General features: G+C 35.1%; 1 protein-coding gene across 17 annotated transcripts in view; it reads right to left on the reverse strand.

Moving 5' to 3' along the window:
• Window positions 1–14,169, reverse strand: part of CCDC73 (coiled-coil domain containing 73) — a 138,136-nt gene that overhangs the window by 24,521 nt on the left and 99,446 nt on the right. For 15 of the 17 annotated variants that reach the window (XM_077863484.1, XM_077863492.1, XM_077863489.1 and 12 more), the window contains 3 exons: window positions 4,721–4,849; window positions 4,161–4,220; window positions 3,304–3,408 (listed from right to left, as the gene is read on the reverse strand). In XM_077863484.1, the coding sequence (XP_077719610.1) occupies window positions 3,304–3,408; window positions 4,161–4,220; window positions 4,721–4,849 (294 nt within the window). The remainder of the gene's footprint in view (window positions 1–3,303; window positions 3,409–4,160; window positions 4,221–4,720; window positions 4,850–14,169) is intronic. The other 2 variants (XM_077863488.1, XM_077863494.1) reach the window with 2 other exon arrangements.

Genomic DNA, 14,169 nt, shown 5'->3' on the forward strand with positions numbered 1-14,169 from the left:
CTTCTAGCTTCTTATATAGACCTTTTCTTCTTGGCTTCAGTTGCACATTCAGCTTCTAGAGGCACATGATGCTTGCAATTCCTAAGCATCTCTGCATCTTTGATTTGGGTTTCTATGTTCTTTCATTTGCTAAGTATTTCATTTGTCCTTGAGAATTTATTAACATCATTTTATTGCAGTTTCAGAAGGAAATAGAAGTTAATGTGTAGGTTCAATTCAACATGTTTAACCAGAAGCCCATACCTTGTACTATCTGAACTTACAAAGATTCTAAATTTATTCATTGTTAATCATTCATTAATTTAATAAAATCTGGTAAGCTCTAACTGTATGCCAGATACTCTTTTAAGCTCTTACACTACATGAATGAAACTATTACTACTCTCATGGAATTCAGTCTCTATCAGAAAATTATTTGATATTATTTGCATCTGGATTAACAAATCTAAAAACCATTCCGAAAAAAAATGGATATTGCAGAAAATCAAAGTAAAATCATCTCTTAATGTTTTAATATACCAAAAACTAAGTAATATATTCTGGTTAGTGACTATGGGAGCAAACTAAGTAAATTATTCATGTTAACACTATGACTACAGCAGCATAACTACACTTACATTTAGACTAAACTATAATAAAATCATAGCAGAAAATATTCTCTATCATGGGAATTCAGGTCTCTATGCTCCACACTGTACTATTAAAAAAATGAGACAGATGACAGTGTGACTGCAGAGCACTGAAAAAAAAAAAAAGGCCATTATGAAGAGTAATGATCCCTTTTAATATAGGTAGAATTAGAAAGCTCCTCGAGAAAACACTTGAGATATCTATACAACATAATCCTCAGCAATAGTTCAATGTTAACATTTTCTTATACTATATATCAGTGGTTCTCCAACACTGTCTGCAAACAAGTACTGATCCATGACAAAATTTCACTAGTTAATGGCAAACAAAGTCTATAAGAGCCATCAGATGTCTTTTTCTTGTAAAGGACTGTATCTACTCTGAGATTATATCCTTAATATGTAGTGTTAAAATATTCTTTTTTATAAAATGAAAGTGATGACAGATGGTCTTATTTTTAATGTCCTTATCAAAGTAAAAAGGTGACAATTCTATCCTGTTCTTGCCAATACTTTGCAACAAAATTTCCATATGGAATCTAGTTTCTCGATGTACCATCAAGCTCAAATAATAATAGTACTAGTTAAAGAGGCATCTGGCTTATCTAAGATATTGGCACTTAGAGGTAAAAGATCCTGGAACCATAGTTATAGTCCTTGTTACCTTAAAGAAACACATGACTGTAAGTCTCTGACTACTGTACGCTCCACAGAATTCAACAACACATAAACATTGCATTTAGAGCTCATGAAGGGTAATTTAAAAGTCATAGTTTCTGAGTAAGTTATCTAACAAAAGTGGCAGGTCTCACTGATCTAGGAAGAGTACATTAACAATGTAATATAGAAATAATGCTGGAGTAGAATAGGACAAAAATTTAATTTGGGATTTGCCACTAATTAAGAAGCCTTGAACTCTACTGCTTTCACTTTCTTTATCTTTAGTTTACCAAGAAATGAAATAATTGGGTTGGCTGACCACTAATATTTTGTTCATCCTAACAAAGCTGTTTGAACTCCTTTAAATGGGTAAGAAAACAATCCTGATAATTGCTACTCTTTATAAAGAATTTGGGTAAATTCTATTCTACGTTTCTTTGGAGAAGATTCAAAATATTAGAGAAAGCCCCAGTCGTCTATCTGTAGGGTAGGTAAAAAAGGTGAGGGATTACTTGCTTGTAACTGGACTTTCAGAGAAATTTTTTTCACTTGTCTTAGTGGAGGAGGTGAAGAGGTTAAAAGAGGAAGGAAGTGGGATGCCTGGGTGGCTTAGCGGTTGAGTGCCTGCCTTTGGCCCAAAGTGTGATCCTGGAGTCCCTGAGTCCTGGGATAGAGTCCCACATTGGGCTCCCTGCATGGAGCCTGCTTCTCTCTCTGCCTCTCTCTGTGTCTCTCATGAATAAATAAAATCTTTAGAAAATTAAAAAAAAAAAAAGAAAGAGGAAGGAAGAATTGACTCCAGCATAATTCTTCCCTCTCCCTCTTCCAGGTCTATGTTTTACAGTATTGGGGACAGGCAAGAGAAATGAAGAGGGCAAAACTCTCTTTACATCATTAGTCACAGAACATCAATGGTGAGGAGACAAAGCTTGCATTGTTCAGGTTGTTTGGTCCCATTCAATGATGATGAATTCAGCATAATTTGTGGTCTTTACATGGGAGGTAACTGTAGTTTTCTTGAGAAATGTTCAGCTTCACCATCATTACCAAGAATCCCTTCAGAGGAGCACAAATATCTTCCACTGGCCACCCCAGTGGAACATGTCCCCAGCTCCTTTCCTTGAACTGAACATCCTGTCATTTGGCCAGTGGCACACAAGGCAATTTCTGTCATTCCACTAACCTTCATGTTCCTTCATGTGGAGCCAAGGAATCACAAAGTTCTCTCTTCTGCACCCTTCTTGTTCCATATAGTATTGTAACAAGCATAATACACTACAAGCCCATTGGTACATATCACTCCAAAAACTTTCCTCCTTGAAATTTCTGGACCATAACTGTGCATTAGTCTATATGTTTTTGGGTATAATCCCAAACTTCAAGAAACATATGCCAAGTTCTTCCACTGAATTTACCACATTTTATTCCACTGGCAACACCAGAATGGACCTGCAAGTTCCTAGAGCATCTCAAGCATCCATCTACAAAACGAGATGGCACCTTCTCCTTTTTGTAGCCCAGTCTTTATATGATTTTCACTAGACTCCTTCACTTAGCTTATGAGGAAATGTACTCCCTTCCCAATTAGGGATGTAATAGAAAAGCCTCTCTTATTGAACTCTCACTCCCAAGGCATCAGTGACCATAACTTCCTCCCCTTTCGAATCTTTTTTTTTTTGGATCTGCCTTCAATTTCTGGGAGTTCACTACTAACTGCTCTCTTCTATTTTCAGTTTTGGTCTTAGCCACAATTCTAAGACAAAGAAAAAAAATCCCATCCAATCTGTTACAAAATTAAGTCAGACACTTGATAAAATTGAACATTTAACTAGTGACTTAAATGTTAAAAAATATATATGTTTATTATTTTAGACACTGATACCAAGTTGACAAAGAGGGCCATTATCTTACCCCTAAAATTCAAAATGGTCTCAGATAAAGTTGGCAAATAAATGCAACTAGACAGGTAAAGCTCATTAAATGGAAATATACTATCTGTATCTCTATATACAACCTGATTATTTTCTTTTAACACCTTCAATTCTGCTTCCAGTTCAGTGTTAATTTGAGTTTGATGCTGAAGTAACTGCTGCATACGTTGGAAAGAAATGATAATATCCTTTTAAAAAAAGTATAAATATGATATATCAGTTGAAAGAATTTTAAGATGTGTTTCTAAATACATCTTAGGTGTGTTTCTAAATCCATTAGAAGATGTCATTTAAGAATGAATTTAGAAACATACCTGCAATCTTAATAAACTACATCTTCTAATTTGTTAGGGTACCAATGGTCTAAACTATCAATGAAAAAACTGATTTATTTTTATTCTTATTTACTCATTAAATATTTTAATATCATATTTTTCCAACTTTATTAAGATATAATTGACAAATAACATTCTGCAAACTTAAATTGTTCAACATGATGATTCGATACACATATATAGTGCTAAATGATTACCATAAGATTAATTAACATCACTATCACTTCACATAATTACCATTTTTGTGTGTGTGGTGAGAACATTTAATGATCTACTCTCTTAACAACTTTCAAATATATAACATAGTGTTAAAACCATCATGCTGTAAATTAAACCCTCAGAACTTACTTATAACTGAAGTTTGTACCCTTTGACTAGCATCTCCCCATTTCTCAGATTTATTTTTTAATGGAACATATGTGAGACCTGGTTAAAAAAAAAAAGGTACACATATATCCATTCAAGAAATCCCAACTGAGTACTTACTATGTGCCAGGAGTTGATCTAGACATGATTCCATTTATTATTTAACTTACTTTATTTCCCACATTATACCTGGTTTTAAAAATATTGCCTGGTTCCCAAAATATCTTATGACTGCTTGCCTGTTTTTCTTCTTGAATATGTGTGATTTCTTCATTAATCTTCTTATTTAATTCCAACTCCTTTTAAAAATTGAGTAATTTTAAAGTTATAAAATTCAGCAAATTCTACATTTAATTCAGTGCTCAACACATTTAGGAAAGTCATGACCCCTTATGACCCCAGAGTACCAACATCTGTTTGCTGGTAAAGCAGTGGCTCTAGCAAAATAAAGGTGGTATGAGATACCCATAACAGGCTGATGTGCAAATTTATAAATATTCACATTAAAAAGTTACAAAATTTCTCATCTCCAAAAGCTTTTCTGGAGACACCACTGTATCCTAAGATTATCTGACATTATATTAAAGTGGAAATAAAATGGTTATACACAAATTTTATTGTCTTAAATTCTTGTTGAAAATGGCAAAAATACCTAATAGGTGAAAAATAATTCACAATATTGTTTTTTCACTATTACAGTATATTAACTTTACAAGAGAGGGACATTTTTATATTATAGTCCTGAAATTCTCTTTTTACAAAAACATCTATATAAACATGAAGACATTTAATTAAATACCATGTTGAGTCTTTCTTGAAGTTCTTGAAATTTTTGTTCTTTAACTGTTAAATGGATGTTTTCTTCTCCCATCTTATGTTGACATGTGACCTTGGACTTTATCAAGTCTGAGGTAACTTTTTTTAGTTCCTTAACATAAGAAATATAAACACTAAATTCAGTATAAACATTTCATCAAACCAAGGTACTTTTCTGACAGTTTTAAAGTCCATTTTAAACCTATCATTATAATTTACTGTATTTCACATATCAAGATAATACTAATGGTCCATCAAGGTCTATTTCTCCCAGTTCCCTTGTGAAATAATTAGCCAAGGTGGGAATGCTACCAGGATAGAATGTACGATATAAAAAAAAAAAAAAAGATTTTATTTATTTATTCATGAGAGACATAGAGAGGGGCAGAGACATAGGCAGAAGGAAAAGCAGGCTCCCTACAGGAAGCCTGATGTGAGACTTGATCCCAGAACCCCAGGATCATGACCTGAGCCAAAGGCAGACGCTCAACCACTGAGCCACCCAGGTTCTCCAATTTTTTTTTTCTCTTAAAAAGAGCACACTAACCAAATGAACTAACTAATCAGAAGTAGGGTGATTTCACTCATTTAACAAAAATCTTCTGAGATAAAAAATAATAAAAGATTATAGGTTTCTAAGTTCATTAGCATCTAATAAAAAAATTTATGTGAGAAATAATCATAATCTAATGTGATGAGTGCTATATTAGAGGAATGTTTTGAAGCATACAGAAAGAAAGAGAATGGCATCAAGCAAGCATCACTAGGAAAAGTGGTTTCTGAACGGAGTATTTATTTTTTTTTAAGATTTATTTATTTATTTATTCAGAGAGAGAGAGAGAGAGAGAGAGAGAGAGGCAGAGACACAGGCAGAGGAAGAAGCAGGCTCCATGCAGGAAGCAGGACTCGATCCCAGGTCTCCAGGATTACACCCCAGGCTGCAGGCGGCGCTAAACTGCTGTGCCACCGAGGCTGCCCTGAACTGAGTCTTTAAAGATAAATCTGCAAAGAGTACAAAAAAGTAGCCCAGACAAAAAGATTCTACATGCACAAATGTACAGAAACATGGAAGAGTATGGCACTTTTCAGGGAAACAGAATAGGATATGGCTGGAGTGAACACATTATGAGTGAGAGAGAGGAGTAGAGTATTCATGATTGTGGCTAGAAACTTGACAGGACTCAGATATTGAAAAGGATTTGTAGGCCAAGCTAAAAAGAGCTTTAACTTTATCCAATCCTATGGGTAATGAGGAATTAATAATTGAAGGATTCTGATTTAATAATTGAAGGATATATGAAAAACAGAAGATTTATAATTCAGAAAATAACTCTAGCATCATTAGATTATTAGAATTGAAGAGGATATAAAAAAAAGTCTTCATTTGTGAAGTCAGACGTCCACTGAGCTGAACAGATATCATCCAAACACATAATTCTGAAATACCAACTTCTGAGTTGGTGTGTAATTTATTATTCTCCTGTTCTATACACACTATCTTAAATACTCAAGAATCCAATTTTCACACTCTTAATTACACAGTATCTGAACTCCCTTTGACTTTTGGAAGAATTCTACATTATAAGAGTCCACCAGAGAAGCCAGAAATGCCAGATACTACCTTTATATAGCATGAGGCCAGACTGCTAATCAGATGTACCCATCCTGGATACTGGATCAGGAAGTAGTATTACAAAGAACAGGAACTGCTGCAAATCCATCTGTTGGTAGGCTTTAGGGGCAATGCTAGTGATATCACCTTTCCACGGACAACAATGGTACCACTGTAGCAGGAGCAGCATCCACTATAGTCAACAGTGACAGTACAACCTACAATGTATAATACTCAGGAGTGGAAGCTGGCTTTATGGTGTGGTCTTGGATACTGCACAGCTTCCCCTGTTTCTGACCATTTTCCAAGTCTGAGATGACCAACACCCAAATTCCTTTGTTGACAAATATCATCTTAGAGTTAAGAATCTTGTCTAATATACTTTAGTTTTTAAAAGACTATATGTAAGAACTGAATAATAACAACAAACAACTCTTTTGTAGGAAAAAAGTTCATTAGGGTGGTGACATTACAGGAAATTGTTATTTTCTTTTTTCCTAAAGTAGACATGTATTTCTCAGTGTATAAGATATAGATATACATATACAGCTATGGAAACAGGGGCAATCACTTCTAGTTATTAGTTAGAAAAAGAAGAAAGAAGACGGCAAATGACTGAGTCCTAAAGAATTCCCACACTCACGGATTACAGAAGAAGCTAAAAGAGAAGGCTGAGAAGTACAGTCAACTGAGGTAGGTGGAAAATTAAGAGTGTAACATGCAGGAAGCTGAAGGAGGAACAGCAAAAAATAGGGCTGCTAATACCTCTAGAGTTCTACATAATGTAGCTTCAGCTGCCCACAAAGACACCCAATTACAACTCAATACCTAGTTCCAAATCCAAGACAAAGGAGTTTGTTCACACGTCCCTTTGCCATATGCTCACTGCAGAGAACACTGCTAAGGTAATCACGTGTGGGTCAAGAGACAGGATTTGACTTTTAGAAAAGCAGGCAAACTAAAAAAGAAAAAAAAGAAAAAAGAAAAGATAGACTAATAGGCAGGACAAAGAGAACAACCAGCACATACTGAATAACAAAAGGAGTCTGAACAAGTAGGCCTTGCTGAGTAAGTAGCATACTGGCTAGCCTCTGACCAGATGCACTCACTCTCCACCCTTTCTGCAACTGCTGTGTCCCCTGTGCTGCTATCTGAGGATAAGGCAAACAGCTTTTTGTGCACTCTGGCTCCCGGTTGGGGGCACTCTTTGGAAGGAACCAGCAAATCAGTATGCCGGCAGGACAGAGTGAGGTATTTCTCTGTTTCCTCCCCACATGGCCACAAAATGACAAAAGCTCTCCACCTTTACCATAAGTCATAGCTTCTGTATTCTGCTTTCTTCTATAGCTGTGCCTCCAGCTCTCTCCAGGTTCCTGGGAGCTGCTTCCTTCCTTGGCTCCCCCGCAGGTTCCCGTGGTATAATCATCCCCCAACTGCTTCTCTCCCTTTGGTGCTTCAGTGTCCCTGCTGGTTTCCCTGAACTCTGCCCACAACCTTGTAAGCAACTTCTTCATCAAACTTTTCTTTTACCTATTCGAATGTGTCCTCTGTTTCCTGACTCAATCCTGTTTAATACATTTAATACAAGTAAATTGAGAGAAGGGATTTTAACTGTGGGGAGGAAATGAGGAGAGCAAAGGCAAAAAGGTAGGAATAATGAAAAACTATGACGATTGCAAAAGGATCTTGCATTAAATAGAACAGAAGATGCTTCAGAAGTAATAGGAAACAACACTGAAGATGTAGAATGTGGCCAGGCCGTGGAAGCTCTAAAAAGCCAATTAAAGAAGTGTGGGACTAAATCAATGTATTAATACACCCAAATTTACACAATATTATATGTCAATTATATCTTAATAAAGCTTGAGAAAAATTAGGACTTGATTTGGTAGGCAAAAGAGAACTACTCAATCTACCATTTCCTATATATGTACTAAGTATCTAGCATGTCAGACACATAGAAGCAATGCATTAAACTAGTTACCTAGCAAAGTTAGTTTGGCAACAAGAATGAATAAAAACCAGGGGTGCCTGTGTGACTCAGTCAAGTGTCTGCCTTCTGTTCAGATCATGTGGCACAGTCCGGAATCAAGCCACTCAGTAGGGAGTCTGCTTCCCCCATTTCTTCTCCCCCTGCTCATGCTTGTATGTGAGCTCTCTCTCTTGCCTACCTTATCTCTCAAATAAATAAAATCTTAAAAAAAAAAAAAGGAATAAATAAAAACCAGATAAAAGAATACTGGCTAAAGGGCTACTTTATTAATCTAAGCGTGAAATGATGAATGTCTATACCATTAAGAAATGAAGAATGGCAAATATGAGATATTCTAGAGGAGGATAAATAATTGACTACACAAAGGGAATGAAAGACAAAGATTATTCCAGAATGTCTATGTGAAGCTAAAAGAAATGAAAAGAAAAACCATGAAATCTGAAAAAGAAAGCATGACAAAGGAAAGGAAATGAAAGGTCTGCTTCACTGATGAAATACATGAAAATGTATTTAAGACAAGAAACAAGGGATGAACAATGTTCTGAGACTGTTAAGAAAGCAAAAAAGCACAAATCACTATGCCTGAGCCACAGGTTGTTATTATATTTAAAAAGTCCTTCATCCATGTTCTTTTCAAATTACAAAAGGTTACACATGATGAATTCTCTCAAATGAAGTTTCAATGTCCCAGCAATGGTTCATCTTCACAGTCAGCAAGAGGATTTCCTTTGAAAGGAGAGTTCCATGAATCTGGGGAGGTGTGGGGGACAGAAGAAGGATATGGAGAATGAAGAATCAATCCATGTGACCCTGAAATCACAGTAAGTTATAAAAGGAGATGACCAGTTCAAGCAGTTGAAAATATAGAACTAAGATTAAGGGAAATGTGAGGCTGGAAATATAAAGTCATCTACATGAAGTGAATGAATCACAGAATATAAGAGCTCACTGAAAGAGACGAAGAGTTTTGGAGGAATGAAAGGACATGGATAATCAGGGAGCCAAAGGAATTTTTATCAAAAGACCCTTAAAAAGTGAACTATCACATACATGTTATAAAATGAACACATTTTATATTTTAAACATCTATTATTTTGTACAAAACATAATATTCTGTAATTAAAAACACAAAGGGTATCAGTTAGGATCCTTTGGTCACAATATCAGAAAACAATATAAATAATAATAATATTTGTTCTTCCATATAACAGGGAGTCCAAAGTTCTTCACTTTTATTCAACATAGTACTAGAAGACATAGCTCTAGCAATTAGACAACGAAAAGAAATAAAAGGCTTCCAAATTGGTAAGGAAGAAATAAAACTTTCATTATTTGCAGATGACATCGTACTATATACAGAAAACCTGAAAGACATTACCAAAAAACCACTAGAACTGATAAATTAATTTGTATCCAGTAAAGTCACAGGATACAAAACCAATGTACAGAAATCTGTTGCATTTGTATACACTAATAATGAAGCAGAAAAAGTGAAATTAAGAAAACAATTCCATTTATGATTATACCAAAAACAATAAAATATCTCGGAATAAACTTAACCAAAGAAGTAAAAGACCTATATTCTGAAAACTATAAAACACTGATGAAAGAAAGTGAAGAGGATGCAAAGAAATGGAAAGACATTTCATGCTCATGAATAGGAAGAACAAATATTGTTAAATTGTCTATACTACCCAAAGCAATCTACAGATTTAATGCAATCCCTATGAAAATATAGATAGCATTTTTCACAGAACAAGAACAATTCTAAAATTTATACGGAACCACAAAAAACTCTGAATAGCCAAAGCAATCTTGAAAAAGAAAAACAAAATTAGAAATGTCACAATTTCAGATTTCAAGTTATATTCTGTGTAAGCAAAACAGTATGGCACTGGGATAAGAATAGACACAAATCAAAGGAACAGAATAGGAAACCCAGAAATAAATCTAAAATTACATTGTCAATTACTCTTTGATAAAGGAGATAAGAATTTACAATAGGAAAAGAACAGTCTCTTCAACAAATGGTGTTGGGAAAAGTGTATAGCTACATGCAAAACAACTTTGAAAGTGGACCACACAAAAAAAAAAAAAAAAAAGAAAGAAAGAAAGAAACTGGACCACTTTCTTACACCATACACAAAAATAAGCTCAAAATGTATTAAAGATCTAAATGTGAAAGCCAAAACCATTAAAATCCTGGAAGAGATCACAGGCAGTAATGTCTCTGACATCAGCTATAGCAACATTTTTTTTAGATATGTTTCCTGAGGCAAGGGAAATAAAAGCAAAAATAAACTATTGGAACTACATCAAAATAAAAAGCTTCTGCACAGCAAAGGAAACAACCAACAAAACTAAAGGGCAACCTAAAGAATAGAAGATATTTGCAAATGACATATCCAATAAAAGGATAGTAACCAAAATATATAAAGAACTTATAAAACTCAACACCCTAAATACAAATAATCCAATTTAAAAATGAGCAGAAGACATGAATACATATTTCTCCAAAGAAGACATACAGATGGCCCGCAGACATATGAAAAGATGTTCAATATCACTCATCATTAGGGAAATGCCAATCAAAATTACAATGAGCTGTTACCTCACACCTGCTAGAAAGGCTAAAATAGAAAACTCAAGAAACAACCAAATGCTGGCAAGGATGTAGAGAAAATGGAACATGTGTGCGCTATTGATAAGAATGGAAGCTGGTGCAGCCACTTTGGAAGACAGTATGAAGGTTCCTCAAAAGTTAAAAAGAGAACTACTCTATAATTTAGTAACTGCATTGATGGATATTTACCCCAAAAATAAAAAAACACTAATTCAAAGAGAATGGGATAATGCACCTCTATGTTTATTGCAGAATTATTTACAATAGCCAAGATATGGAAGCAGCCCAAGTGGCCACTAACAGATGAATGGAATACACACACAAGCACACACACAATGGGATATTATTCAGCCATAAAAAAAGAATGAAATCTGCCATTTGGAATAACATAGATGGAGCTAGACAGTATAATGCTAAGCAAAATGAGTCACAGAAAGACACCTTATGATTTTACTCAGGTGGAATTTAAGAAACAAAGGCAAAAAAGAGAGGGCAGGGGAGAAAGGAAAGGAAAAGGAAAAGGAAAAGGAAAGAAAGAAACCAAGAAACAAACTCAAGTATAGAGAACTGGTTATAAGAAGGGAGTTGGGTGGGGGGATGGGTGAAACAAGTGAAGGGTTTTAAGAGTACATTTATCATGATGAGCATTGAGTTATGTATAGAATTGTTGAATCACTATATTGTACACCTAAAAATAATGTAACACTGTATGTTAACTATACCAGAATTTAAAAATTAATAGTAAAATAAAAATAAGACAACAAAAAGCTGGGGAGCTTCTTGTGTTGATTGATTCAGGCACTCAATAACTGGGACATTTATTAAAGGCCAGGTATTCTCAAAGACTAGGATATTTTCATTTCTTCACTTTCCATTCTTGGGACTGACCTCTTTCTTCCATTGTTGAGACTATAACAAGAGGCCAATTTAGGTACTTCATAGCACTTCTCTCTTCCTGCAATTCCTTTTAAAGAGTAAGAAAATTTTTCTTTGAATCACTTCCTACTGGCCAGAACCAGATCACAGGCTCATTCCTGAACCAAACACTGGCATGAAAAATAGACTGATCATAAAAGGTGGACTGAATGATGGGGGATATCACAATGTCCACTACAAGAAAAATTTCAGCAACACTGTAAAATATACAGGTTATTTAGAATATTACTGACTACATATAGTATACAGTATAATAGAAGATAAATGGAGAATATTTTTACTACCTGATTGACAACTGTATAATTAACCTACTTTTTTAAAAGATTTTATTTACTTGAGAGAGCGAGCGAGCACGTGTGCATGAGGGGGAGGGGTAAGAAGGAGAAAGAATCTGAAACAGATTCCACACTGAGCACAGAGCCCAAAACAGGGCTCGATCCCACAATTGCGAGATCAGACCTGAGCCAAAACCAAGTTTGACACTTAACTCACTCAGCCACCCAGGCGTCCCTCACTGACTCTTTAGGTTTTAGTTCCCTTTACAAAAAAAGGAGAGGTTAGATCCAGTTAATGGTTTTTAAATTGTGCTCTGAGAAGTCCTATAGGTTCCATGAAGACCATTCATAGCTGCTAACAGAATTGAAAGAGCCCCTAGATATATATAGCTCTAGTGTTCCTCCAACTCTCTCTTCAAGTAAAAGCAGTTCTACCTTTTTTTTTTTTAAGATTTTATTTATTTATTCATGAGACACACAGAGAGAGAGAGAGGCAGAAACACAGGCAGAGGGAGAAGCAGGCTCCATGCAGGGAACCCAACGTGGGACTCAATCCTGGGTCTACAGGATCACACCCTGGGCTGAAGGTGGCGCTAAACTGTTGAGCCACCCAGGGATCCCGCTCTACCTTATTAAATACTGAGCTTCCACCATCTTGAACTGAGGTTTCTGGAGCTCAAAGACAGACAAAAGCCAGATTAGATGATCCCTAATGATTCCATGAAATTTAGAGATGACCTGAAGAAGACAGTTTACAGAGAACTAGATCCTGTAGAAATAGAAAAATAGTTCAAGCATGAAGGGAGAAAGAACAGTTGAGTCACAAGAAATTTCTGACTTTCCTATCTGATAAAGGAATTTAAAAGCAACTGTTTCAGTTGTCTTGAAAGGCTATACAAATAAAGCACTTAGTCTATGGTGCAGAAAAGCTGAATCTAACAAAACTGCCTTAATCCTAATCTTAACCTAATTTTACTTGCAAGTAACAATAATCCTATAAATTTCTATGGCATATTTGACTTTCTGAAGTGCTTTTTCGTGCATTTATTGTTTTATATTTATTATACATATGTAAACCAAGAAAGGTAGGGATCATTCTACTTATATTAAAAAGAAGAAAACAAAAGGGAAAAAAGAAAAACAACATCTGTATAGGTCTGAGTCAAGCAGCTCTTTGAGAGGACTATAGTTGAAAGGTTTAGTTTTAAAGAAAAAGGTAAAGTGATGAATTAAGATAAACAGAATAAATTACAAATATTGCACGGAATTATGTGGGGGCAGGAAGAAACTAAAGGACTGGGTGAAGTAATGGGAACTGAAGGACTAGAGGTAAAGAGAACAGATTTGAGAGTGTAATGGTACAGATGATAGAAAAGGATGCTCTGGCTGAAGAAAGAGAAGGACCGAATGAAAGAGCCCAAAGGAAGCAGTGTTTTAATGATAAGATTTCAAGGTAGGGACATACTAGTCTACAAATCTTTAGAGTCAAGACATATAAGGAGCTGGTATTTCAGGAGTATGAGTAGTTAACAATTCCCCTGTTTAATAATCTCCTTTCTAATGGGGAATAAGAAAGGGAAGAAACTTGTGTGGATAAATTGCTTATGCTGCTATTATTATCAGCATGGTTAAGACTGTAGGTTCTGGAGCCAAATTTGTCTAGGTTCCAATTCTGGCTTTATTTTCCTTGTTATGTAACTTCAGATAATTCCTTCTGCCTCAAGTTCCTCATCTGCAAATTGGAAATACAATTTTTTAAAAACAAAGTGTCTGGCATGTAATACTCCGTGTAACAAGTATTTGTTGAACATCTACTCACTATTCCCTATTATTACTACTAAGGTCTATCCAAGGGATTCTAGGTTTGTTTTCTCTATTATTAAAGTAGACTACATTTTATAATTAAATAATCTTTTGTTTATTTAAAGAATTAAGATTCATTCTTTTAGAGCTAAAAACAGTACGAATTTTTCTGTAGACCAAGAGCTCCTCA

This window comes from Canis aureus, chromosome 21, assembly GCF_053574225.1.
Source record: "Canis aureus isolate CA01 chromosome 21, VMU_Caureus_v.1.0, whole genome shotgun sequence".
NCBI classification, from domain to species: Eukaryota; Metazoa; Chordata; class Mammalia; order Carnivora; family Canidae; genus Canis; species Canis aureus.